Raw genomic sequence first — 25,526 nt, forward strand, 5'->3', positions numbered from 1 at the left:
CACTGGGCCGCGAGGAAGTCGCAAGATGGCTGATGTCGCTTGGAAGTAATGTTCCCCTCTGCAACATGAAGCCGTGAGTGTGGAAGAAAGCGAGGGAGGCACCATCGGGCTTTTATTTTTCTTTTCTTTTAGTTACTTTTCTTTTATTTCGTCAAACATCCATCTCATTCCGCGTCGTGTCCGCCCCGGACTTGTCTTCGGGAGTTGACGCGTCAAATCACGCCGGGGACCCTGCCAGCAGCTAACAGCTAGCCACACAGTTAGCAAATGTTAGTACAGCTAGCCAGTGAGCCAGGGCACACCAGCTTGTTAGTTTGTTTTAATTGATATTCTGACACCTGCGACCCAAACAAGCTACCGCTACGCATGTGGTGACATTTGCCCGAGGTAGTGCAGCGTAAATGTCAAAATATTGTAGCTGTCAAGATAGAAATTAAGATTTTGCAAGCTGCTCGGTTTAACATCATGTCCGCGAACTGGCCATCCAGCCTGTGGGTTGCTAACTAATGCGCAGTATTGCATCTGATTCATGTGCACAAACCAGCAGAATAACTGTTTTTGTAGACATTTCTCGATAACATCCAACACCTTGCTGCATTTCCGTTATTTGCTGCCAACTACAGTTTTGAAGCTGGTTATGTTAAAGCCAAATTATGGGATCAGGAAAAATGTTGAACTTTTTCTGGTAGTAGGTAGCTACACTGGCCTTGCTTGGCATCTAACCAAAAAAATCCACAGCGATGGACACTAAACTGAGCACCCACGACCAAAACTGAAGGAAATTGGCATTTTTAATATCTCCGGATAAGTAACCGCCTGGCTGACACACTAGTTCAGCGGTGCGTGGTGACTCGTTTCAGTAGTCTGGGTGACAGATAAGTTGTTTTGCAGGGTTAACTAAACTACAGTTAGTCACTACATCGGAGACCAGCTAGCTTGCCTGAAGTGCACAGCTAGCCACGGTCTCGCCCCACATCACATTTCAAACACGGCGTACAGGACGTATTCGGAGCCCGCTCCCGGCCAGACGCACCGGCTCAACAACACCGTCATGGGAGTGCAGGGTTTTCAAGAGTATCTAGAGAAGCGGTGTCCCGGGGCCGCGGTCCCGGTGGACCTCCTGAAGCTCGCCCGTACCGCGGCCCGCCAGCCCCCTCACCACCATCACCCGCACCACCACCACCCACATCACCCCGGGCCCATGCCTCCCCCGCCCCCGCCCGCCAGGATCCTAATCGACGCTGACTCCGGCCTGCAGCGCCTCTACGGCGGCTACCAGACGGACTGGGTGTGCGGGGGCGAGTGGAACGCCATGCTGGGCTACCTGGCCGCCCTGTCGCAGGCGTGCCTGTACCAGGGCGGCCTGGAGCTGGTCGTGGTTTTCAACGGCACGCTGGGGAAGGAGCGCTGGCCCGAGTGGGCGCGGCGAGCTCAGGGCCAGAGACAGACGGCACAGCTGATAGTCAACCACGTCGGCAGCAAGGCCACCCCGCCTCCAAGGGCATGGTTCCTGCCCCCGGCCTGCCTCAGCCACTGCGTCCGCCTCGCCATGTTCCGCTTCCGAGTGCGGGTGAGCAAATGTGTAAAGTTGTTTTTATTGTGGTCATACGGCGTTGCCTTTCATTTAACACTTGCACTCGTCTTGTTGCACGCCCATTTAGCAGCTTACATCATGCATCGCTGTTTTTAACTCCTTCCAGTTGGCGACCAAATGTAACTACCTGCTCTGACCACAAAACATGAGTCAATCTGGAATTTTTGTTATTTTAAGGTTAAACACAAATACCAACCTAATCTGACAAGCTGGCTGCTTTGCTTTGACTGCCTCTAACAGCATAGATGTCTGCCTCTATCTGATGCCTGTAGCGGGCCTGCTCTGCTCTCATGTATTTGGGATGGTCCACTGGGAGGAGGAATGTATCCAGTGCAACAGATTTTTTTTTTTTTTTAAGGTATCAGAAGCAGTGGCTACTGGCTAAACCAGTATGTGCATCCTTGTTCAACATGACCTAGCCTAGCCTATATATTACATAACATGAACTCAATGAACCTGTCATACATTGTTGAGGAACTGCTGAGTGGAAAGACTATTTATAGGTCCCCAGTACCTGAAAGTAGTGCATTTGTAATGACTTACTTTGTGCATTTCCTTTGGTTGGTGATTGAGCATATTTATCTCTAACCTATTGGCTTGTTACTATTTTATCTGCTATGAAATAAAGTAGAGTAAGGCGGATGTAATGTATCTGCCTTTCTCTATTACTAGAGAATACAGTCAGGTGAAATAAGATTGTGTCATCCGACTCTCCAAAGCAGACGTGTTATAGGGCAAAGAATAACTTGTTTGAAAAAGGAAATGTGAGTCATAACGTTACGTTGAAGGCCTGCAGTAAATGCAGCTAAACCGCCGATTGCCTCTCAAGGTTCCCTCCTGTCATCTTTACCCAGTGGTCTTTTTTTTTTTTTTTTTTTGCTTTTGATCTACCCTCCCATCTCCTTGCATGCTAGTATTAAAAAAACACAATGTAATAGTGTATGAGATGATTCTTGTTAGAATAGAAAAATCCCACCCACATTACAGTACAACTCGTTCTGATGTTCCTTTTGCGTGTATAGCATCATTACTCACAGTTCCCATGTGTACTTGCTTGTTTTTCCTTCCCGTATTCGGAAATACAGTCCTATTTCTGCACCTTCAAGTATCTCACCTCTGCTTCAATTACACCTTTACTAAAGTCATTGTTTTTCCCCCTCTGTGCAGATATTGCTTTGGTGTCCTACTCGGCATTACAAGTACTGCACACATGTTTGGTCTGTCTGTTTGGAATGATTGCATACGTTTTATTCTGGTTGAAATTGGTTATCCGTTTCAGTTTTATTTATTGGTGCGCGACGCAAGAATTAATAAGCAGTTTGAACAACTTTGTCATGAAACCGTTTCCTCAATCAGCCATGCTTTCCCTGCCCCAAATTGTGGCTCGTTAAATAGATTTTTTAATGAAGTAACTATATCAAATTATTTAGTTTTCACACTGATTAACACTGACGTTGATTAACAAGATTAACATAACAATTCTGGCTTAATCATGAAGCTCCCCTGTTCTCGTTTTGTGGCATAACCATGCACCTCATCCACCACAGGTTTCTGCATGAGTGTCCTCTAAAGCAATTATATTGCCCTAAGCCCAGGTATCTGCATCACAACCAGTAATTTGGAACTGATTGGTGCAGCACAAAATTTCCACACTTATTTTTGCAAGCAGACTGATTTTCTTATTTTCTTTTCATTGCTGTGGGGCTTTAGTATATTGTTGGTATGCCAAGTGTGTCAGCTGTCAGCCATCTCTATCTTCTTAATAACCTGAGTATGCAGCAGCGACTGCTAGCACAGTAGCTCATCAGTTTCACACATGCCAGTCCATCTTTTACTGTGTTGGGGTGTTTCATGGTCTTTTGTGAGATTGTACAGAAATTAATGATTATTATTTTCTTGATTAGAGAAATATGTAAGAATATTAAGTTTTTAAGAAGTTTAAAACATTCAAAAATTATCAACAGAATTTGAAGAAACAACAGTTTTGATGTTATGTCAAAATCTGTAGTGCATTTCAGTTGCTGTTGTGTCCCAGTCAAGAGCGCTAGCTGCATGGCTAACTGAGTTAACTAGCTATCAGCAGCTCAAGTTAGCAGCAGTTAGTGGTTACTCTGGTGGTCTGTTGCCCCCTGTTTTTGGGTTTTTTTTTTTTGAGTATGAATTCAACAGGTGGCAAATTCTTACATGAACCTTTAATCAAGAAGTTTTTTGATAAAGTTTGACATATTTGCTTGAAGAATGACTTAAACGATAATCAGAATACTTCGAGATAAATTTCCTGATAAACTGATCGATTAATCACCTCATCGTAGTTCTAAACTACTGTGATTAGGGCTGAAACTTGTGATTATTTTCATTGTTGATTATTTTGTCTTTTAATCGATTAGTTGTCTGGTCTATAAAATTACAGCTTTTCCTGAAGCCCAAGAAGACGTCCTCAAACGTCTTGTTTTGTCTAGATAGACACAGACAGATAAATACTTTATTGATCCAGAGGGAATTTTAGAACCCAATGACCCAAAGTTATTATTAGGGTATCATTAAATTATATTACTATCATAGAGGAGTAAAAAAAACACAACAAACTATTCACATTTAAGAAGATGGCATCAGAGAATTTTGAGCTTTTTTTCCTTCTTTAAAAATAACCCTAAACTAAACTACTAAAAATAGGAATGAAGGAGATTTTAAATTGTAATTATTTTTGGAAGTGTTTTGATTTTGAATATGCATACTATGGTTTCTTCCTTTTTTGTTGTATGATTGTTTGTTTTGAGTCTTACATTCTGGTGTGTAGGATTTATATCCTGTACCTGTAAACGTTCAATACATTTTAATCAAAATAAATAAAACCACATAATCAAAATCGGCCATGGAGCAAACCGCATTACTCCGAGCAGGATGTAAACATTTCAGGAGGTGCCATACCAGAGTTTGTCTTGTTATGACACAGCAGACAGAGTTTGTCCTCTCTGCATCTACAGGTTGTACAGACCTTGGAGGACCACCACCAGGAAGTGCTGTCTCTCTACAGGGACTTTGGATTTGCTGGCCTGATTGCTCAGGATTCTGAGTTCGCCCTCTGCAACGTACCCGCCTACTTCTCCTCACACGCGCTCAAACTGAGCTGGAACGGCAAAAACCTGACCACACACCAGTACCTGCTGTCTGAGGCCGCCAGGCAGCTCGGGCTCAAGACACAGCACCTGCCATGCTTCGCTGCTCTGCTGGGTAAGGAGCAGCACACACTCGCATACATCAGTCTTCACAATACAGCAATACAGCAAATCAAACATGTATCACACATTTCTCTGACGCTCTGTCACTGAAACACACTCCTCAACCTGTGATTTGTATTTTTGGCACACCTCTTCGTCTGTCGTCCTTGTTCATTGACACAGCAAACATTTGAGATTGTTCCTCTCTTGCAGGAAATCATATTCTGCCTGATGAGGACCTGGCTGCCTTCCACTGGAGTCTTCTGGGACCAGAACACCCACTAGCTTCTCTCAAGGTATGTTTCTAAGTCTGAAGTCCCCTTAAACAACAGCCTTCTCTCGGAGAATGCTAGCTGTAATGATCATGTCATACAGTAATTACTTAAATACTTGAGCCCTGATTTAATTTAGATGTAAACAGAAATAGACCTTTACTGACATGCTGTTATTTCCAATTTTTCCAGTTCATTATCCTTCAGAGAAAAGCCTCCTTGTTTTCTGATATTCTCCCATCTACTGTGTTAATTTGCTGTTGCTGAGTGCTTCTTTTTCACAGTGAAATCCTTTAAGTGGTTTGGTGGCGTAACGCTTTCCCATCAATATAAGGCTTTTATAGTGACACAGGAAATGGTAACTTTTCATAACAACTTCTTGACATCATGAAATTGATATAAATGATTAGAATGAATGCATCAGTCATATGAAGAAAAGATAGCTTAGTTATCAGGAGAAATAACGTCCAGCTAATTATAAAATGACAATCACACACAAGAATAAAAAAGTAATAATTTGTCTTCAGAATAATTTTATCTTTTCTCAACTCTTGTCTGCAAACATGAAACATATGTGAAATAAAAAAAAAAATTGAGAGCTTTTTTCTAATGTTAGAATATTTGGTACATGGTCCAGACAAATTGGACCATGTTTGATTAACTGTGTTCAAAAATTGACCAAGACCGAACCTTTGTTTTTTCAGTGCTATGTGTTCGTGGTGTTAGTGTGATAACGGACTTGGAGGTGGTGTGATTGTATGAAAACAACAGGCTGAGCAGAGAAAACGCCACTTCCCTGCTTGCCATGGCATTCTCCGCCTTCACTTAGTCTCTTATTTTCATATATGTGAACACACTGTTGTGCGTTATTGGTAACCAGTGACACCAGAACTCCTGTCCTGTCCTTTGTCGTAGCAGTACACAAAATTCACAGTTCCTTATGTACCTCGCTTTTAGGGTCACGGTTCGGTATGTTTTCAGTACAGCAGGGAAAACTAAAGAGAGGAGGGAATAACATTCTCAAGTAATTTATTGTGAAAACTGTGAACATTCAACAGTGGCTCACTGTCCATAAATCTTACTGTAACAGTGATTGCGCTCAACAACAGTCATAGTTTCAATAAAGCATTAAAATGAATCGCACAAATGTCTGTCATGTTTCATGGTACGACTGTTACTTTCCCGAACAACATGAGCTTGTTTGTGTAGAGCAGCACAAGTGACTTAGTAACACGTGAGGGTATATTGTTGAAGAGCTCAAGCACTTTGACCATATGGGTAAATAGCCTGAACAGACCTAAAGCGTTAGTTGCACTGGTCTGAATCCGTTTTTGCCCGTTCTGCTGATCGACACATTCAACATTCGTCACACATTGCCAAACCGTGGTAAGCCAACTAGTACACTACAGCTGATAAACAATTTGATAACCGCCAAAACATTCTGGGTAAAACACGTGTTCTGAAAGTTATGTTCCTCGCGTGTGATTACGTGGACATTGATATACTTTTTTGGCAGTAATTGTTCGTGTCATTGAGCGTACCAAGTCGAGGAAGTCTCATACCAAACCGAACATCCTGAAGATCCTAGATGTGAAGCTACACAAGTCCCTTGCTACTTATGCAGTAAAAAATCACGCAGTCATGCAGCTGTGAAGTAGCAGGGTCCCTTTTCTAATAAATAAATTATGTGGTATCGGATTGGTACCTAGGCTTGTGTACTAGCTTATACCGATTCAAGCACTTATGGCGTATCAGAGGCATTTCCGATACTGTTATTGGTAATCGAACATTAGCTGCGAACAATAGCTGCTGCTAATGTCAGTTCAGCTTGTTTCTTTGATATCTTTAAATCTAGCTGTCTGACTTTAAAATCCTTTATCCTCCTAAAAGATATATTTAAGAATTAGAAATAAGAAAAAATGTGATTAAAACGTGATCATGACGTGACTTGAAACGGTGACAAAGTAGTCAGCAGGAAATGGACATCGGCTCCATAGGAATATTTGGATAGCCAGAATTTATCCTTGAATCAAACTGTGTCAAAAAGAAAAAGTGAGAACTAAACAATATTACAACACATTTTAAGAGTTTGACTTGTTTAAAGGTCCAATTAACATATTATGTGTCACAATACAACACAAATGCCTTCTGCAATGTTCTGTCAATGGAATAATGCCTAAATCTGTAAACTGTCATCAACTTGTAATTTGAGTGACTCGGTCCATCTGGTGGGCTCTGGTGCTTTTTCATGACTAGATAACCTTCAGTCCTGTCCTCTACAGCACCACTGTACAATAAGTAGCAAAATGTTTTTGTCATGAAATAAAACGTTAAATAACAAAGGTAACTATCTTCATGTCAGTCTTTCATAGTGTCCACCCCGCCCAGTCAGGTATACGGGGATTAAAAACCTGTATTGTTCTCTCTCAGGTGCGAGCCCATCAGTTGGTGCTGCCGCCCTGTGAGGTGGTGATCAAGGCCGTCTCAGAGTACGTATCCTCCATCAAAGACCTGGGAAACCTCGATGCCATCGCCAGAGATGTCTTCAAACAGTCACAGGTAGGTCATGTGTCAACTAAGAAAAGAAAAATATATATATGACAGCTTATTTCTGACCTAACATACCATACTGTTGCCGATGGTTGAATAGGTCAGTACTGTTGACACAAGATCTGAGTCAACATTTGCACTTCCTCACACATCAGGGCTAAACCATAGAATTACACCGAGCCTTATACATTAATCCATGTGCTTAATATACATACATTAAGCTCCAGCAGTGTTTGAAGTGTTGATTACTCATATAAGACACATTTTGTAAATGTATATAAGTCTATAAAAATGGTCTCCAGTCATGTGGAGTGTCTTCGATTGAGCAAGTGGAGTTGTTAGGAGCCTTTTGTCAAATCCTTATTGAATCATGGGTTGCAACAGTAAAGATTTTCATGGTGCAACAAGCCTCCCTTAAAATATGGTTTCATGGTATCACGATATTACACAATAAGTGGTGCTGTGAAACGTGTTTGCGTCATTTGGTGGCCAAGCTAAAACTGCATTAGCTGTAATGGCTAAAATCTAACACGATGAAACAATTAGTCGATTAATCTGTTTCTCGATTATCAGAAAATGAATCGCCAGATATTTTGATAATTGACTAATTGTTGACTAAAAGTGTAATTTTAAAAGTTTATAAAAATACCAGCTTCTCAAATATAAGGATGGGTATTGATAAGATTTCAATATTAAAACTTTAATTGATACTCCTCATCGGTTTGGTGCTTTATTAATACTCCCTCTGTTATTTTTCTTCTGAAGTAATAGTTTTTTCAAATTATATCATTATAATCTAAAAGTATACATTCAGAACAGGAATATAATTCAGTTTGTTTAAAATATAACTCTATTGTTTCACTATTAATTCAATCTCACTGGATAGTGTGTGTGTTTGTGTTTGTGGAGCAGCTCAGCAGGGGAGCGGCTGCAACAACGTGGTAGTTAATGACATCAGATCATTACAAAGCACCGATAAATACCTATTAACATCAGAGCGTATCAATACTACAGCATTTTATAGTTTAGCCTCAGGGCCTGTTAAAACTGTGTTTCAGTACCCATCCCAACTCAACTGTAAGTGTTTTATGCTTCTCTTTGCCCCACATGATGGTAAACTGAATATCTTTTTGGGAGCTGGATGAAGTCAGTAATATTAATTCTTTATTATTTAGCCAACATCAACTCAATAAATCACCGCGTTAACTGTGAAATTACTCAGCCATTACTCAGGACATTTCACTGTCAGAATCCCAGCATGATATGCCGACAACATAATGCTTTGTTTCCTCCTTTTCCAGTCTCGTATGGAGGACAAGGTGGAGCGATTCAAGAAAGCGGTGGAGTATTTCTCAGCTGCCTCCAAACCACGCTCGCCCAACATGGGGCCCTCGTCTTTCATCTGTGAGTAGTAAACTGCTTACTTTAGAAAATGGAACCACTAGTGTGCATCGCTATGTAATCGTTTTTGGCTCATTGAATATGTTAATTTACATCCCTGACTTTTCTGTCTCTCTCTGCTGTAGTACCTGGGTTCGGACCCAATCCATTTGGGGGACCACCTGGCCACATGGGACCGATGCAGCCTGGAAAGAATCAGGTAGATTCCCTATCTCTGTAATCCTTTGTCCTCTTTGATGTAATGTGTTCTCTGTTCTGCATGAATCTACGTGTAGTAGAGTGGATTAAGTTTTTTGCTCTTTGAAATCCCTTTGTGGCATGTGCTCATTTAGGGGAAACACTGGCTGAGGGATGGGGGGGAGGGGTTGCAGTCCTTTCCATCCAAAAATCCCCCCACCAGCCTTGATTAGATGCTTCTAGTTTGATCTGAAATAAAATAGGGCAGTAGTTCCCGTCCCTGAGACATCTTCTCCTCCTCCCTCCCCTCTCTCTCTCTCTCCTGTGCTCCTTCTTTTCTTGTCTGCTCCTACACTTCTTTTCTTCCTCCTCTCCTCCCCTGTGGTCTCCTCTCTGTCCAATCAAAGTTCCCACCTCCCCAGGTTCCGGGGTTTAAGCCACCCTATCAAAATGCTCCATATGGACCTGGCTCCACCCCTCTGTTCCAGAACCCACCGCCGCCGCCCCAAGACTGCAACGATTCACTGACAAACAAGATGGGCTTCTCTGATTGGTCAGCTCCATATGATTCCACTCAGGGGGGAAGTCGATTACCCAACCATCACACCAGCACTCAGTCTGGTCCCTCTCCGTCTCCTTCCTCGTCATCAGATGGAGATGAACCCAACGACAACAACACAAAGTAAGACACAGCGCCGCGTTTACACCTTTCAGGCTTTAGCGGGCTGTGAGCTCCTTAATTAGATTTAAACGAAGAGCAGACTTTGGCATTTCAGGTGGAGCAAAGCACTTTACGTAACACTTGTTTAGAGTAAACACAAGGAGAGCTTAGCTTTCAAGGTATGTTTACAGCTTACACTTTACAACAGGTAGTGCCCGTGAGGAAAATGGCGGTTGACATGACAGAGCAAGCAAAGTGCAGCTGAACCTCAGATTGTAAATTAAATGCTGCGATAAATAAATGCATGCCGTGTAGGCCCAGCCTTTTTCTTTTTATTGTTTTTATTATCAATAAAAAATCCATGCATATTTTAACGGTTCGTTTTCAGCTCAAATAAAGCCGATCAAAGTCGATCCTTTCTTTACTGCAGTCTAAAGTGTTTTGCTCACTTCAGCCTGCGAGTGTTGAAATTTTATCTTCTTTAAGAAAGCCTATAAAGCGAGCATTTCACTGTATATATGAGGGAAAATTAAGGGCGCAGACTACAGGAATTTGGGGCCGATTTGACCCCGATTCGCCCAGCCGATAATCAGAGGAGAAATCTGGTCCAGAGCTTGTTCGGTCCAGAAGGTCAGCACAGCTTGTCTGGTTATGTGATCCAGCCTTAAACCTCCCTAACTGCTGGGGTGCCCCCCAGCCTTCAGCCATCAAGATAAATCAGTGAAAAAAGAAAAATCCCGAGCTGCTAACTGACTCATTGGGGCCGCATCAATAAATATCAAATGTGTTTGATATTTAGGATTTAAAATCCAGATGACTGCGATTGTCATTACATCAGTACTTTCACAATAGCCTATAAGAGCGATATCCTGGTGATGGTGTAGCCGCGTATCTGTAAACATTTTAGCTATTGAGGCTTACGTTAGCTAGCATACTACTGACAAATAAAACTGACAAATTCTCTAATGGTACTACAGCAAGTTGTTGTGCCACAGTCTCCATTTTGTTTAATTCTGCGTCCCCATGAGGTGGTGCATCGCTTCCTCTAGCACGATAATCTTAATAACACCCTGTAGTGTGTGATGCGTCATTATTTTCAAGTCGGTGCATGTTTGAGATTAGAGACAAGAAAATCTATTAGATTCTCCTTATGTGCGTGATGCAATCTGTAAATTCAAAATTGATTAGGATTGTAAAATGCCTGTAGTGTGAGCCTGGCCTGAATGTGAACAAGTAGAAAATTACATCACTTAACTGTAATATAGCTTTTAAAACCAGGGAAAGAAAACACTCATATCACCAAAACAATATAATATGGATATATTGCTCAGCGGGCGTCAAATGTCAATGGTGGCGGATTATATCAGCCGTCACTAAGTAACGTTAATTCTAGCATTAACTTGATGACAGGCCAACATTAAACGTGTCTGCTATGTGGTTAAAGTGCTCTCTGAAAGCTCTCAGCCAAAGATTGTTTACGAGGGAAGAACGAGAACCCCAACAGAGCGATCTCTCTTCTCTGTAGCAGATCAGGTCGCTTCAGTTTCAGGAGTCGCATTCTCCCAATTAAACTTTCATCCGTATAATATCAATATAATTTAAGCCTATAAATGTAATAATAAATGTAATATTTTTGATCCATTCAGATCCTTTTATTCAACATTTATGTTAATATCAGATGGGACTGGGGCCAAAAAATAACTTGATCAGGGCATCCCTCAAGTCAGTTGGATAGTTGAAAGCCCTTTCCAGAATGCAATGCATCCGTAGCAGCTCCATATCATATCGCACACACTTGTTGACTGACTTTTTGTCAACAACCTTACGGTGTAAAGTACCCCAGCTACAGCTTAGAGTTTCAGGGATTACAGCTACTGAGAAGGAGAACGGAGCTGCAGGGAAAATCATCTACTGAGGATACGCGTGTGTTTTTGGGGTTGTTGTCTCTTCACCTTTTGTTGACCGACCAGTCTTTTAAGTCTAAATGGGGATACCTTTGACTTGTGGAGTGTGTTAAGTTTCTGAGAGACAGTAAAACAAAATGAACATCTATGCAAAATGTGTTTGAGGAAACGCTTTCTCTGCAGAAACTCTGAAGCCAGGCCAGGATGACTAAACTCTCCCATCGACCCTTTTTTTTCTCAGCCATTTGACAGACAAGCCCTCTCGGTGGGAGGATCCTGCCGGAAGGGGGGGCTCGGCCTCTGGAGACGGTTCCCAAGGCAACGGGAGCGGGTCAAACATTCCGTCACTGTTGTCTATGGCGACGCGGAGTCACATGGACATTACCACACCCCCTCTGCCTCAGGTGTGTGTCCATTAGAGATTAAATTAAAAAGACATTTTCAAACTAAACACAGCTGTAGGTTGTCTGGTAAAGTTACATTTTGTTTATGTTTGCTCATTTTAGGTCAGTGCCGAGGTTCTTCGTGTAGCCGAGCACAGACACAGAAGAGGACTGATGTACCCCCAGATTTTCCACATATTGACCAAGGTATGATGTTTGCGTTTGCATCTTTTTGAGTTAAACAAGAGTTATAAAAATGGCAGTGGAGGTCAGAGCTCTTGGTCCTTTTAAACTCTCCTCTTATTCACTCTGTCCTTCCTTCTCCCTTTACCCACTGCACCCCCCAGGGAGAGATGAAGATGCCAGTGTGTATAGAGGATGAGTGTAACTCTGAGCTGCCTCCTGCCTCTCTGCTCTTCCGTGCTGCCCGACAGTATGCGTACGGCGTCCTCTTCAGTCTGGCTGAAACACACCGTCGCCTGGAGAGGCTCGCTCTCCGCAAGAGGGCTCCCCTGGAAGGTAGGTCCTGGGACTGAGTAGAAGAGATAGATGAGGGCAATATGGGAGACAGGTTGATCATTGTTGTGTATGTGGACTGTAAATATACTCACATTTATTCATTGATAGTGAGATATTTTTCCACAGAGCTATAACATGAGGTAAATGTTATTATACCGGTATTTTTTCTCCGAGCGGCGGATTGATAAGAATGTTGAAATGGTGTTTTAGCTAGCTGTGCTCTGAAATGTTGTCTTCTAGGCAGCCAGGTAGCTTCAGGATTGGTGTTTTTATATTTAGGTTAGATTGTGTGTCAGTTCGCTAATGTAGCCATTGTTTTATGAAAACCTTTGGTTATTTTGTCACAAAAACCTAGAATATTGGGATATTGAATAAATATGAATTATTAACTTTTCAGGCTGCTCCTCAAAGGTCGATGACTTGTCGATTCAAGCTTTCAGCAGCCTGGCAGGAGAGACGCTAGGATTTAACTTCATTGTCAAATAAAGATCAGTCTACACTAATTTTATTAGTATTATACTATTTGTTGAATTAGATTTCAGCAGTGGGAGTAGGATTGTTTCCGACTCATGTGAAACAAACATTTCCAATAACTCCAGAGGGTTGTAAAGTCCGACTGACAAAATTAATTGAAATAGATGTCATCATTTCCAAAATGTACAACACGTTTTTATCTAACAAAATATTCTTCTTCAGTCCATATTGTTCATTTTTATACCGACACGCTTCTGCTGCCTCCGTGATGCAGTTCCTCCAGTGATTGTCAAAGAGTGGAGCAGCGGTAAAGCCAAGTCAGCCCTGACTCCAGAGCTGGTTCCGGCCCTGTGCTTCCGGGAGTGGACCTGCCCCAACCTGCGGCGGCTGTGGTTGGGCCGTGCCAGTGAGGACCGCTCCAGGAGAACCAGGGCCTTCCTGGCCTGCCTACGCTCTGACTGCCCAGCCCTCCTCAACCCAGCACAGGTCCCACAGCATCTGCTGCTCATGTGCTGCGTGCTCAGGTATGACTCATATCACTGATTGTAGCTTAGATTGCTGAAATCTGTGTGTGTGTGTGTGTGTGTGTGTGTGTGTGTGTGTGTGTGTGTGTGTGTGTGTGTGTGTGTGTGTGTGTGTGTTGAGCCCCTCGGTGAGAGTGTGTATTTAGATTTTAGCTCAGTACTTTTCACTGTGCACTGCAGCTGAAATGTTTGCAGATAAATAAAATTCAATGGGCAACTAATAATTTACTAATCACTTGAGTAATTTTCTTTTGGCAAAAATGTCCAAAATGTGCTTGTTTCTGCTTCTTAGCTGTAAGTATTTGCTGCCATTTGTTTTATGACAGAACATCTTTGGGTTTAAGACTGTTAATTGGACAAGACATTTGAAATCATCATCATCTTTGGCTCTAGGAAACACTGATTGGCATTTTTCTTTGTTCGGCATTTTATAAACAAAAGAAATATCCAGTTAATCAAGGAAATAAAAATGTCGAGGTCCATGTTTATGAGGTATATTTTTTAGCAGGAGGTAGTTCTATGATTTTCAAACTATAGTGAGTTAATAACATAACACATTTTTTCTCGTAATTCCCTTGGTTCCAGTAGCATTGTCTTATCACTGTGCTATGAAAAGATTTTGGTGTTAAGTGCAGTTTTAAAGCTGGTAAATGCACATTCCCTTGTTGAAATCTTTTTCTCTATCCACAGAAAATTATCAACCATTTTAAGGCACGAGACTGGGTTAGGTTTTGTTTGAAGTGCCTTACATGCAAATCTCATCTAATTCCCCTTTTTCTCAGGGGACATTCTGACTTGTCAGAGCAGAAATAGACAGACTTTAAAGGGAAATGACACCCTCAAATTCCCTTTGAATCCACTCAACATATATAAAAATTACAACAGAGGAGTGGGAGAGCATCGACTGTAGGAGGTCTTATGGCCTAAATAGTGTCATGCGAAAGGTCAGTGGACACGGTTTAGTCTGAGTGACCACCACTCAGTGTAGCACAGAGTGTTGTAGAACTGACAGCCTTGAAAAGCTGCTGTCAGACTCTCTGTTTCTCTGTCGGACAGATGGGTTGTCCAGAGAGAGTCGCTGTGTGGGAACCTGTATTGTTGTCACTTTAGTTCTGTGTCCCTATTCTAAAGAGAGCTTTGTATTTCTTCCCTCTCAGGTATATGATGCAGTGGCCTGGGGGAAGGATCCTCCAGAGACATGAGCTAGATGCCTTTCTGGCTCAGGCTGTTTCCAGTCAGCTCTACGAACCCGACCAGCTACAGGAGCTCAAGGTAAGACTGCGCTCCCTCATTGTCGGATAATAATAGGCAACAGGATACAGATGTTTTCTGCATATTTATTTTGAGTCTCCTTGTTTTTTTGTGGTCTTGATTAATCACCTTTGTGCAGTATAATCACAAGATGCACATGTATTGTATAAGAATAAAGCATCATCAAACTCAGTGGTACAGCTGCTTGATGTTCAGGCATTATTCCAAAAAAGTTTGGACTGGGAAAGTTGTGAAACGCTCATGATTGGGTATGAAAGTGGTATCCTCGAAAGGCTCAGCTGTTCACCAGTAAGGATGGGGCGAAGTTCACCACTTTGTGAAACATGATTGTACAAAGGATATTATTAGATGGGCTCAGGAACACTTCTTGTCAATAAACACTGTATATATGCAAATAATTACATTCCGTTTATATTTTTATTTTGAACTGGGTTCCAACCTTTTTTGGGAATCAATATGTTGTCGTAATCGACTCCTTTTTGGTGTTACAAGCAAAATTTGTTCATTAACAAGCAACAAAAGGTTTCACACATCACATCTTGTCTCCTTTGAGACAAGATGTGATGTGTGCCCACATACCATGTGTTCAGGACTTCACGATTCACAAGTCTTCAGCACCGTTTCTTCTTCTAGCTTCTCTACTACTCGTCTCCGACTGCCTACACTTTGAAAATGCTGCAATTCTACATTTGTGTGTGTCTGTTAGGTGGAGAAGGTGGATGCCCGTGGCGTGCAGCTGGCCTCTCTCTTTATGGCCGGCGTTGACACAGCGCTGTTCATCAATGATGTCTGCGGCCAGCCGTTGCCATGGGAACACTGCTGTCCCTGGGGCTTTTTTGACGGCAAACTGTTCCAGAGCAAACTGGCCCGGGCTGCTCGCGACCGGGCCGCCCTGCTGGACATGTGTGAGGGGCAGGTACGAGCCTGAGTTTTGTATGTGTGTGGTTTTGTGAGTGAGTTTTTTTGTGTGTGTGTGTGTAGGCAGAAACACCCATTAGCTACACACACTTATCCTTTTAGATGGTCGCAGGTTTGCCACAGTTGTCTTTCTGCTCTGCAGGAGGAGCTGGTGTCCAAGGTCGAGAAGATGCGTCAGGCAATCCTCGAGGGCATCAACTTCTCCCGCCCTCCGCCTCCTCCCCCTCCTCTTCCACCTCCTGCCTTCCTCCCACCAACCATGGTGCCCCCTTTCTACCCCATGCCTCCGATCTACCCACCTCGCCCCATGGGCGGCATGCCTCCTCATCATCACCCACATCATCCACATCATCCAGCGCAGCACAGACCCAGAGCCTTCCCAGGTACACCGATGCTCTCTTTCCACCTGTTGCTTTCTCTACATAGACATTTTAAAGCATACTTAGACTTTTAATGGATGTAGACTTTTGACTTTGCATTATGCTCAATTTTAAAGGATAAAACATCAAAATTACAGTGCAGTGCAAGATATTCCCAAATTGAATTTGATAAAGTAGCAGATAGTATATCTTGTATACAGTTAGTATGTAGTTTGTAATTGGGACAAAGCTTTCAGGTTGTTATTTGAGACTGTACAATAAGAGAAGACTGTCTCAGTTGTCTTTTCTTCTGTCTTCAGGCATCCAGTCCATCCCCCCTCAGGGAGGGAAACTGGAGATCGCTGGCATGGTCGTTGGCCAGTGGGCTGGAAACAAACCAATCCGTGGGAGAGGGGGGTTCAACATGCAGGTGGTGTCGGTGGGAGCAGGGAGAGGGTGAGTAAGATGATGAACTTTTCATCGATACAACTATGACATTCTCGCTCATTAAACCACCAGCTTTCCAAGGTTAAAAACATTGCATATGTTGTCATTATTACAATGTTTAAGTCCACTCTCAAAACATTGAAATGCCTTTTAGTCATGGCAAATAGCATTAGCATGCATTAATAATATCTTTTTCTTCAAAGGCAAACAGGCTGCTGTATATTACTGCTAGAGACAGTGTGCTTATAGAAAATATTTCCTCAGTCTCGGAGCAGAGAGTGGTGGAGTAATTTATGTTTTGCAAGTCACTGCAGTTACCGGCAATACCTGAAGATAAAAACTCAATTAAGGTAGCAACATTAGCTAGATGGCTAACAAAGCAAATTTAAGAACACATTTCACTTTGCCACAATCTTTGGCAATCTAACAATTTTAACTATGCAATCTGCTAGTTAACCTAAGTGGTCTGAATTAAATTTACTGCCTGAGGAACAAAAACAGCAAAGGAAAAGTTCTGTGTGTGTGAAAGTAGATTTTTAAAAATTAACTACATCAGTTTGGAAGCATCTTGTACATAGCATCCTCTGTCACAGTTACAACACCTTTTAACGGTGGCGTGTCTGTTCTTCAGCAGCCACATTTATAATGTAGTTTGTAGTTATTTTACTGCAATTTTCCTGCTTAACAAGGATTAACACAGATTTGCAGCTAATTTAGATGTGGGAACAGATGCTTCTGGCTGCACTTTTGGATGCTTCCAACTTTGATGATCAGTGTCAATATAGCTGATCTTACAGCACACTTGCTGTCATTAACCTGCAGTTATGTTTCTGTCTGACAATGCCATGATCTTAAATAATAATTTCATCTGCAGGTCAGCAGGTTGGTTAAAGTCTTGTAACTTGCTGCAGTGTGTGTTGGCCAGCAGGTCACTAACACATGTCTCTAGGTGGCAGCATATTCACTAAATGCTTCACCCTCATCTTGCAAAGCTATCTAGCTCCAACAATTTCATCTTTTTCAGAGAGATGTAGGCTGCAATAATAGATGACTACATTTTGGGGTTGACTTTTTAATAGGTGGTCCCATTGTAAAGTGGGATTGATGAGTGAATTGTCTTGTCAAAGGTCACCAGAGTTGAACGTGAAGTGAACATCCTGCATGGATTTACTTGACTGCAAATTCTGTGTGAAACCTCTCTTGAATACTGCTGGGTTTGGACCCTAAAGCAGACTACTGATACTGGTTGTGTTCCACATCAACACTTCTTTCCATGTCTTCATCACAGGAGGGGTAAAGAGCTTCCAGCGAAAGTTAGGGGAGTGAAAAAGACACCTGCCAACAGAACACAGGTACGACACGAGACACAGGCCAAACTTTTACACAAAGCTCTGAAATCTTGCAGTACATTTTCCTTCAGGAGCTGTGATCACCAGAGAACATCACAGCTATAAATTCCCTCTGTCACGTTCCTACTTGCCATCACATCTCCTGCTGTTCTGTTAAAATTCTGTCTGACTGTCCCCCTCCAGACGTCGTCACCGCCCCCACCCAGCTCTCCCCCAAAGCCCTCAGAGGAGGCGGGCTCCACGCCAGAGGTCGCGACTCAGCAGCTGAACGGCAGCTCAGCAGCCCCCGCCATCGGCCAGCCCTTGGAGCTGGCCCCCCTGGCCCAGCCAATCCCGTGTGCCTTAGCCAGCAGAGACAACCAATCAGAGGGGGTGGAAGTGGAGGCCCCCTGTTGCCTTGACGACTGCCCGTCAGACGGAGCACTACAGAAGGAGGAGTGAAGGCGTCCCTCCCAGGATGCACTGCTCTGAGAGAGTTCTCTGTGTTCGACTGCCTTTCCCTGTTTTTGTAGCCCTGCCTGCTAGCTGTGCACATCATCACATGGAGCAGGAAGTGAACGGAGGCTCCTCCTCTTCTTCCCTGCTGCTCCATGTGATTGGCTCAAGCAGTTAGCTGTTACTTCCTTTTTAGTTTTCTCATGTGGTTTTACATTGTTTTATGAAGAGAGGTTTTCTCCATGAGTCTGTAAGCGCCCCACCCCTCAAAAATCCTAAATGCCTCCCTCCTGCACTCAGAGTAAAATAAGCTTGAAGCCCCGCGCCCCCCCCCCACCCCCCATTTAAAGCCACCTTTTAAACGAGCCCCCTAGTACGTATGAGTATCTGTACAGTTTGAATTTCTTATTTTGTGTTTTAATGGTCCCATTGTTTGAATCTCTGCACACAGACGTAAAGCTTGCGGTTACGGTGACAGAATGGATGTGGTTTCCATGGTTACAGCATCTAGGCCTGGTCGCCATGGTTGGTAGTTGTGTGTTGATGCGGTTTGTTGCCATAGCCATCTTGTGCGAGGTTTGTCTTACATGAATTCAGAGAGGTGTTCAGAGTTCGACTCTGGACATGTGCAGTGACCCTCGTTCCCCAAACTCTGCAGGCTAGCAGCACTGCTAAACACACAGTGTTAGTATACGTACTAACGACGAACCTCTTTATCGATTGATTGGTTATCTATCAAAGGAGCACTTCTGCACCACCATGGTATTAGCGTGCTATCTTACTTTGACCTATGTAGCATAGCCTAGTGCTTAGCTGTGCTAAGAGACCCCATGAATTTATGCACCTTAAGCCCCAAAGTATGCAAGATATTACCCCGCTCCTAAAAAAAAGAAAAAGTGCATTATTATATTATCCTCCCATCCCCCATGTCCCTTTGTCCCAAAGCTTTGATTGTATTTCCCCAACAGATGCACTTAATGTTGTATTTAAATATAATGAATTTGAAAAAGCCCCTATACAGGTTAATTGACAGTCTGTGAGGGGTGTCCCCCGCGCGTAAGTAAATCATTATGACATGTAGAACTACATTTAAAGGTAGAGATCTATTTGAGAGACGTCAGAATGTGAACAGAGTGGTTTCAGACAAAGAAGCACTTTGTTTTAAAAAATGTTAAACCACACTGGACAGTCCTCTACCAGGTGATAAAGAAATGAAAAACTCTGAGGCACCTTCTGGAGTTAAAGGCCAAAAAGAAAAAGAAATAATGCTGCCCGGCAAAAAGATGGAAATGAATGGTGAGGATTTGGGTAACTGCTGCTAGGCAGAGTTCCCTTCAGACTGGCCTCACGTTCAATCAAGAACTTTGCAATGAAGCTGAAAGGACTCCTGATTCTACACGTCAAGGATTCCTGCAAATCAGATTTCTTAAAAGTTATTTCCAAAGTGTATTTTAATACGGCTAGCCGACTGAGGCAGCCAGTGATATAAAAGGGGTGTGGCAACAAAGCCTCAAAGATCCCTCCACCCTCTGGTGGTGATTGAGCAACACCGAGAGCTTTTGCCCCGCAGAGCTCCGGTGTGTCACTTTAGACCAACAGGAAGCACTTCCCTGCCCTGAAGTACCTCCGCCCAACACAGCAGAGGCTTTATGGGTTGGATCACATGACAGAAGAGAGAGAGAGAGGCCTCATGGCGGACCCGAGTGTGCCGCTCACAATCTGAGACTTCTAAGATAATGAATTGTTTTATTAGAGCACTTATGTTTGTAGAGAATGAGATGTGTCCCCCATAGTAGATTTCATCTGACTACGGAAATACAACTTACCATTTACTGGTAGCACAACTGCAAATGTATAAGCAGTAGACCGACAGATAACTGCCTGAGAGATGCTGGCCATGAACATTGTAATCTCTATAAACTTACTACTAAGAGAGGTTGAAATGAGCTCACTATGTTAAAAGAAAAGGCAAGTCAACAAGAAGCACCTTATTTTCTTACTATGTTGATGACTTGTGCTCTATCGTGTGCCACAAAATTGACATGGAAAAAGCTCTTCTGAAATGCCATTTTGAAGGACAAAACCCTGACTATATATGTAAGTGTTAATGTAGTCGCGTCAGACATCCCCTCAGTTATGAACTCAACCATTACAGTGAAACGCTGACAGTTCACCCAGCCATGAGTGTAGGCCTACGCTCATCGTCACGGGGCTGGGCCACGCCGCCGTCTCTTACACCAACACCAAATGAAACCAGAGGTTCGGACTTCGTTAGCCGATATCGGTAGAGATGAAGCATGTGATTGCTGTAGGTGTTCATAGGTTAAGAGTAGGTAACAGCGTCGGGCTTAACACAGGACTGTAATACACAGACACCAAGACTAGGCTAGAGAATATAGCTCCACTGGCCGAAATACTAAGTCTAGAATTACTAGGAGTCATATACTTAACTGCTTTCAACTTTTGACATTAGTACAAATACGTGTATCGCAACAGTACATTGTTAGAAGATGGCTTTTTCTGCGGCGAGCCAGAGTGTGATCTGGTATACGATGCCCTCTCTTGATTCGCTCGCCAGATAACAGTAACACACACACACATACACACACACACACACACATATATACATACATATATATACATTCAAAGACAAACACACACACACACGACAGACAGGTATTCAGTTGCATTTGTTACCAGCAGCATTCTCTCTGCTTTTGTGCTGAAGTGATTTTGTGCAGTTTCAGTTCCCAGTGGAGTGGTCGTCAGTTCATCAGAGATCATTTGGTAACACATTCTACTGACTCTTTAAAAAAAAAAAAAAAAATCCCACACGTTCGAGTTTTGCATGGACGGATTTAAAAAGTACACGTTAGAGGTGTCAGGTAGGCACAGAAGCAACCATATATCCACGATACATTGACACAGACACACAGACACACAAACACACACACACACAGATACATAGATGTTAAACCCTGAGTTACACAGTAGCTAGTATGGATTAAAAAAAAAAAGTCAACACAATACATGATGTAGTGTCCCTCTCTTGTCCTTGTCTGTTTTAGTTCGATAGATATTTGATCAGTGATTTTTATGCTTGTTATCCTAACTCCCCCGCCCACCCTGCTATGACACTTTCTCACCTCCCCCCTCCCTCTCTACACCCCCAAACTGTTCATTCATGTCTTTTCTCTGCCCTACAATATTCCCCATAGAGTACATGCAGCCACTCACACACACACACACACACATACATGTACACACACCATATACCCACTGATTCTCATAAAAGCAGCCGCACATAAAACACACTCAGATATTTTACACACAGTTAAACTCCCACCCCACCCCGTATCTCAGTTCTCTCTTTCACTCTCTCCACCTCCCTCTCTGCCTCTCCTATAGCCCTTAGGACCGTTTCTATTGGCCGTTTTTCTCTTTTTCTCTGTGGGCTGCCCCGCCCCTTAATCAACCCAACTAACAGTAAAGGTTATATTAACGTTGATAATCAGTTTCTGTATGTATCTAGCCAGAGTCTGGAAAAAAAAATCAGAAAAAAAAATCAAAAACGGTTTTATTCAATTGTGCAAATGTGTTTTTTCTTACTATTTTTAATGTTATTACATCTTCTAATCTAATCCTTCTACCATTGCTTCAGTTAGTACTGAAATACGCTTAGCCAACCTAGAGATTTGAACTGTAATGATTGCGATTTTCCTTACCTGTATTTTATATGGCATCTTTAGACCACCGTTTATTATGTACGTAAGTAAATATTGCCCGTTTTTTCGAATTGAAAATCGTCGTCTGCACTATGTATTATGATTCTTCTCATAATATCCCTGATAACAATTTTGTGGTCGACTCATTATCAATCTAAGCTGAACTCTGCGCCCTTGCACAAAGCAGCGAAACATCTCTTGTAAACACCTGAGAACCAAAGTACACCTAGCATCCCCCTCTACACCCCTATAAAAGCCCCCATAGTCCCCCGCCCCGACCCCCCGACGTTGATGGTTTGCCCCCCCGAGTAACAAGTTTTCTGATGAGTATGATTATATATATATTATGACATTACAGCACGTGTGATTTATCTGACAAGTCTGTGAGGCAATGGTGTTTTTATTTAAACACTGTGGAGACGCAGACAGACAGGGAAGAAGGAAGGAAGTGTGTTTGTGTGGACACAGCGAGCGAGTAGGAAAAATGTTCAGGCTCACCCGCTCGCTAGCTCACTAGCTCGCTCGCTCGCGCTTAGTTGTAACTTCTCCATTGACTGAATTCAAGGTTGTGTGAACCACCGCACACGTTGACCTCAGATCTACACTAATAACACAGGAAGGAACGACACCTGACAAATATGCTTTCAGACGTGCTGGGGTTTTGGCGCCCTCTTTTGCATTTTTTTTCTCACATGTAATTGTTGTGCTCTCTCAAGCTTGCCTTTTAAATTCTCAGATTCAGAATGATAGAGCAACTTATTACTATACCGAGTCTCTACATGTGTGGGCATGGAGGCTGTTGAAAGAGGCTGGATTTTCCTCAAATAAACAAATCTGAGATTAGCTGGTCTTCAAAAAAATGTCACAAAAAATGTTGATAAGATAAAGACTTGAACACTGTTAGTCTATAAAAACGTGAAAGTGATTATTTTTATTGAGGAAAATGCCAAAAGTGGTCTTGTTTCTAATGCTTTATAGAGCTGCAGTGATTAGTTGATTGCATGATTAGTCGATTGACAGAAAATAAATCACCCATGTCATTTTTAGAGCAAAAATGCCAAACATTTGCTCGTTCCAGTGCCTGAAAAATGACGATTTCATGCTTAACTTTGCCAAACTGTTGGCTGAATGAAACAAGTAATTTGATTTCATCACACTGGGCAAAATTATAAATGGAGAAAACAAGATGAATTGATAATGAACATTAAACTGTATGTCTTTGGGCTTTGGACTGTCTCATAGACAAAACAAGCGATTTGACGGCATCATCTCGGGCTTTGATGGCCATGTTATAGACCAAACTATTTACATTAACTGAGAAAATAATGCACAGATTAATTGGTAATGAAACGTATCATTGCAGCCCTAGAAAACTTACAACTGTGGGTTTTTACAACAATTTACAATCCATAAAAAAAAAGGATTTCTGGTTCACTTCCAGGAAGACGCAACGGCCAAAAATCTCAGCTGAAGTTGTCGCGAGGAAAATTCTGCCTCTCTGTGCCTGACGATGAAATAATAAGAGCATCCTGCCTCACTGCCTACGCAGATGGGAGCTTCACTGAAGAGCTCGACAATGTAAAGAGAACCCAAAGTCCCAGAATAGAAATGTACTATGTAGTGTTGTAGACGTTAAACAGTGTTATTGTCTGTCATACAGAGTGTGGAAAGGAATCATCAGTTTTGTTGTACCTGTTCTGATCTATTTGCAGGATTCTCACAGCATTTTGTCCAGTTTGAATAAAGGTCCCTATTCTGTCTGTCTCTCTCTACACTGCCACTCCCCCCCTCAGAAGCTCCAGTATAATTCCCCCAGCCCCCTCCATGGTTGAGTCCCAGATAAAGGGCTCGAGTTGATCTTTGTGGGCCAGTTCTTGTCATGGTCAATCACAGCCACAAGTCTACCAATGCATGTACTTCTGTACCCAGGGCCAACTAAAACTACCTGTGCAGCGAAAAGGGTTAAAATTTATCCATAATATTATTGTTATAGAAATATTATCATCATCATTATTGCTGTTATAATTATGGTTGGTATAATTTGTCATCATTGTTAGCATTATGGAAGCACCAGACTGTTTGTGGAAAGACGAGAAAAAGAAAGCTTTTTTTTTTTTTTTTTTTTTTAAATTGTCTGGCTGTTGGTGGTCTGATCTCACAGAGGGAGGGGAGGAATGGTTCAGAAAGAGACAAAAGATGGCAGTCATGTTTGTACTGGTTGGGAAATGACTTACAGTGCTGAAATAAAATTTATTCTTTTAGTAAAAAAAAAGTATTTGTTGTGTGCGGTGTCTTGATTTTTAGATTTACCTTGGCTTCAATTTTGAAAGCGCAAAGACAAATTTGACACCAGTGGGGTCACTTTAAAGACATTGAAAATTGTTTGGTCTAAATAAGTGAAGAAAGTTTTTTTTTTTTTTTAGCTTTCTGCGGCTCCAGAGGAAGCTCCATTTAAAGATGCAATACGTAAGAATTTTTATTTTATTTGCAATTTTTTTACACATCCGTGTTAGCTTGTTAGCTCAGTTAGCCGTGCAGCTAGCCACACTACCAGGGGAGTGTTGGTGTCTACACCACTAGCACAGGAGCTTTGGACCGCTGGGAGAAAGAGGTTTTCAGGCCCGAGGCTAGCTGGTTAGCATGCTAATTTCCGTAGTTATCTCTTCAACACAAAACAGATTTCTTTGACATAGAGTCAAAACTGTTATTCTCTTGAAAATGTTTTGAACTACAATTTACACATATTGCACCGTAAATCTGATAGATTGCCTTTGTGGCTTCAGTGCATTGTGGGTAATGTAGGCGCCAAGCTTTAAAAAGCAGTCGACTGGTCTGGCATATCACTCTCATATAACGATGCTGGACTCATTTTGGATGGTTAGAAATTGACGCATTAAACCCAGAGATATCCCCTGCTCTATTCCTCACATTCTTCTTCCTCCTCAAAACCCAGTGACTACATTACCCACAATGCAGTTTAGCCACTGAGTGACATCACTGGAGGCAATTTATCAGATTACATGCAGCTTCCTCTGGAGCTGCAAAAGGCTTTTTCCCCACATATGTCGCGCTACTCACTCAGACCTTTAAACACACTTTAATGTGATAAATAGGTGGAGTTGCCCTTTAACACAGCTTCGTCAGGCCGCGCTTGAAGTCTCGTTGTAGGACGTAAATCTCGCGATATTTCCTCACGTTATCACAAGCCCGCTCCGCTAGATGGAAAGATGGCGAGGAGGATCCGCGGAGCCGACATGAAGGCGTGAAGTAAACCAGCCACTTCTTTATGGCGTCTAAAGACACGATAACTTAGGGAAGTATGCGCCTTCACACGGCGGCGGGGA

General features: G+C 42.5%; 1 protein-coding gene across 2 annotated transcripts; it reads left to right on the forward strand.

Moving 5' to 3' along the window:
- Window positions 1–23: 23 nt before the first annotated feature.
- fam120c (family with sequence similarity 120 member C) lies at window positions 24–24,457 on the forward strand. Of its 2 annotated transcripts, none has more exons than XM_073470180.1 (17): window positions 24–1,570; window positions 4,579–4,825; window positions 5,026–5,108; window positions 7,515–7,643; window positions 8,936–9,038; window positions 9,161–9,234; window positions 9,701–9,894; window positions 12,019–12,181; window positions 12,284–12,367; window positions 12,508–12,679; window positions 13,428–13,677; window positions 14,835–14,949; window positions 15,656–15,865; window positions 16,010–16,250; window positions 16,547–16,682; window positions 17,962–18,025; window positions 18,206–24,457. In XM_073470180.1, exons 1-17 carry the CDS (start codon window positions 1,052–1,054, stop codon window positions 18,461–18,463), a joined length of 3,042 nt encoding a protein of 1,013 aa, XP_073326281.1. In that variant the 5' UTR covers window positions 24–1,051; the 3' UTR covers window positions 18,464–24,457. The 2 variants fall into 2 exon arrangements, with proteins under 2 accessions (XP_073326281.1, XP_073326280.1); XM_073470179.1 differs by having other exon boundaries at window positions 25–1,570; window positions 9,620–9,894.
- Window positions 24,458–25,526: the final 1,069 nt, after the last annotated feature.

Source organism: Pagrus major, chromosome 7 (genome assembly GCF_040436345.1).
Source record: "Pagrus major chromosome 7, Pma_NU_1.0".
NCBI lineage: Eukaryota > Metazoa > Chordata > Actinopteri > Spariformes > Sparidae > Pagrus > Pagrus major.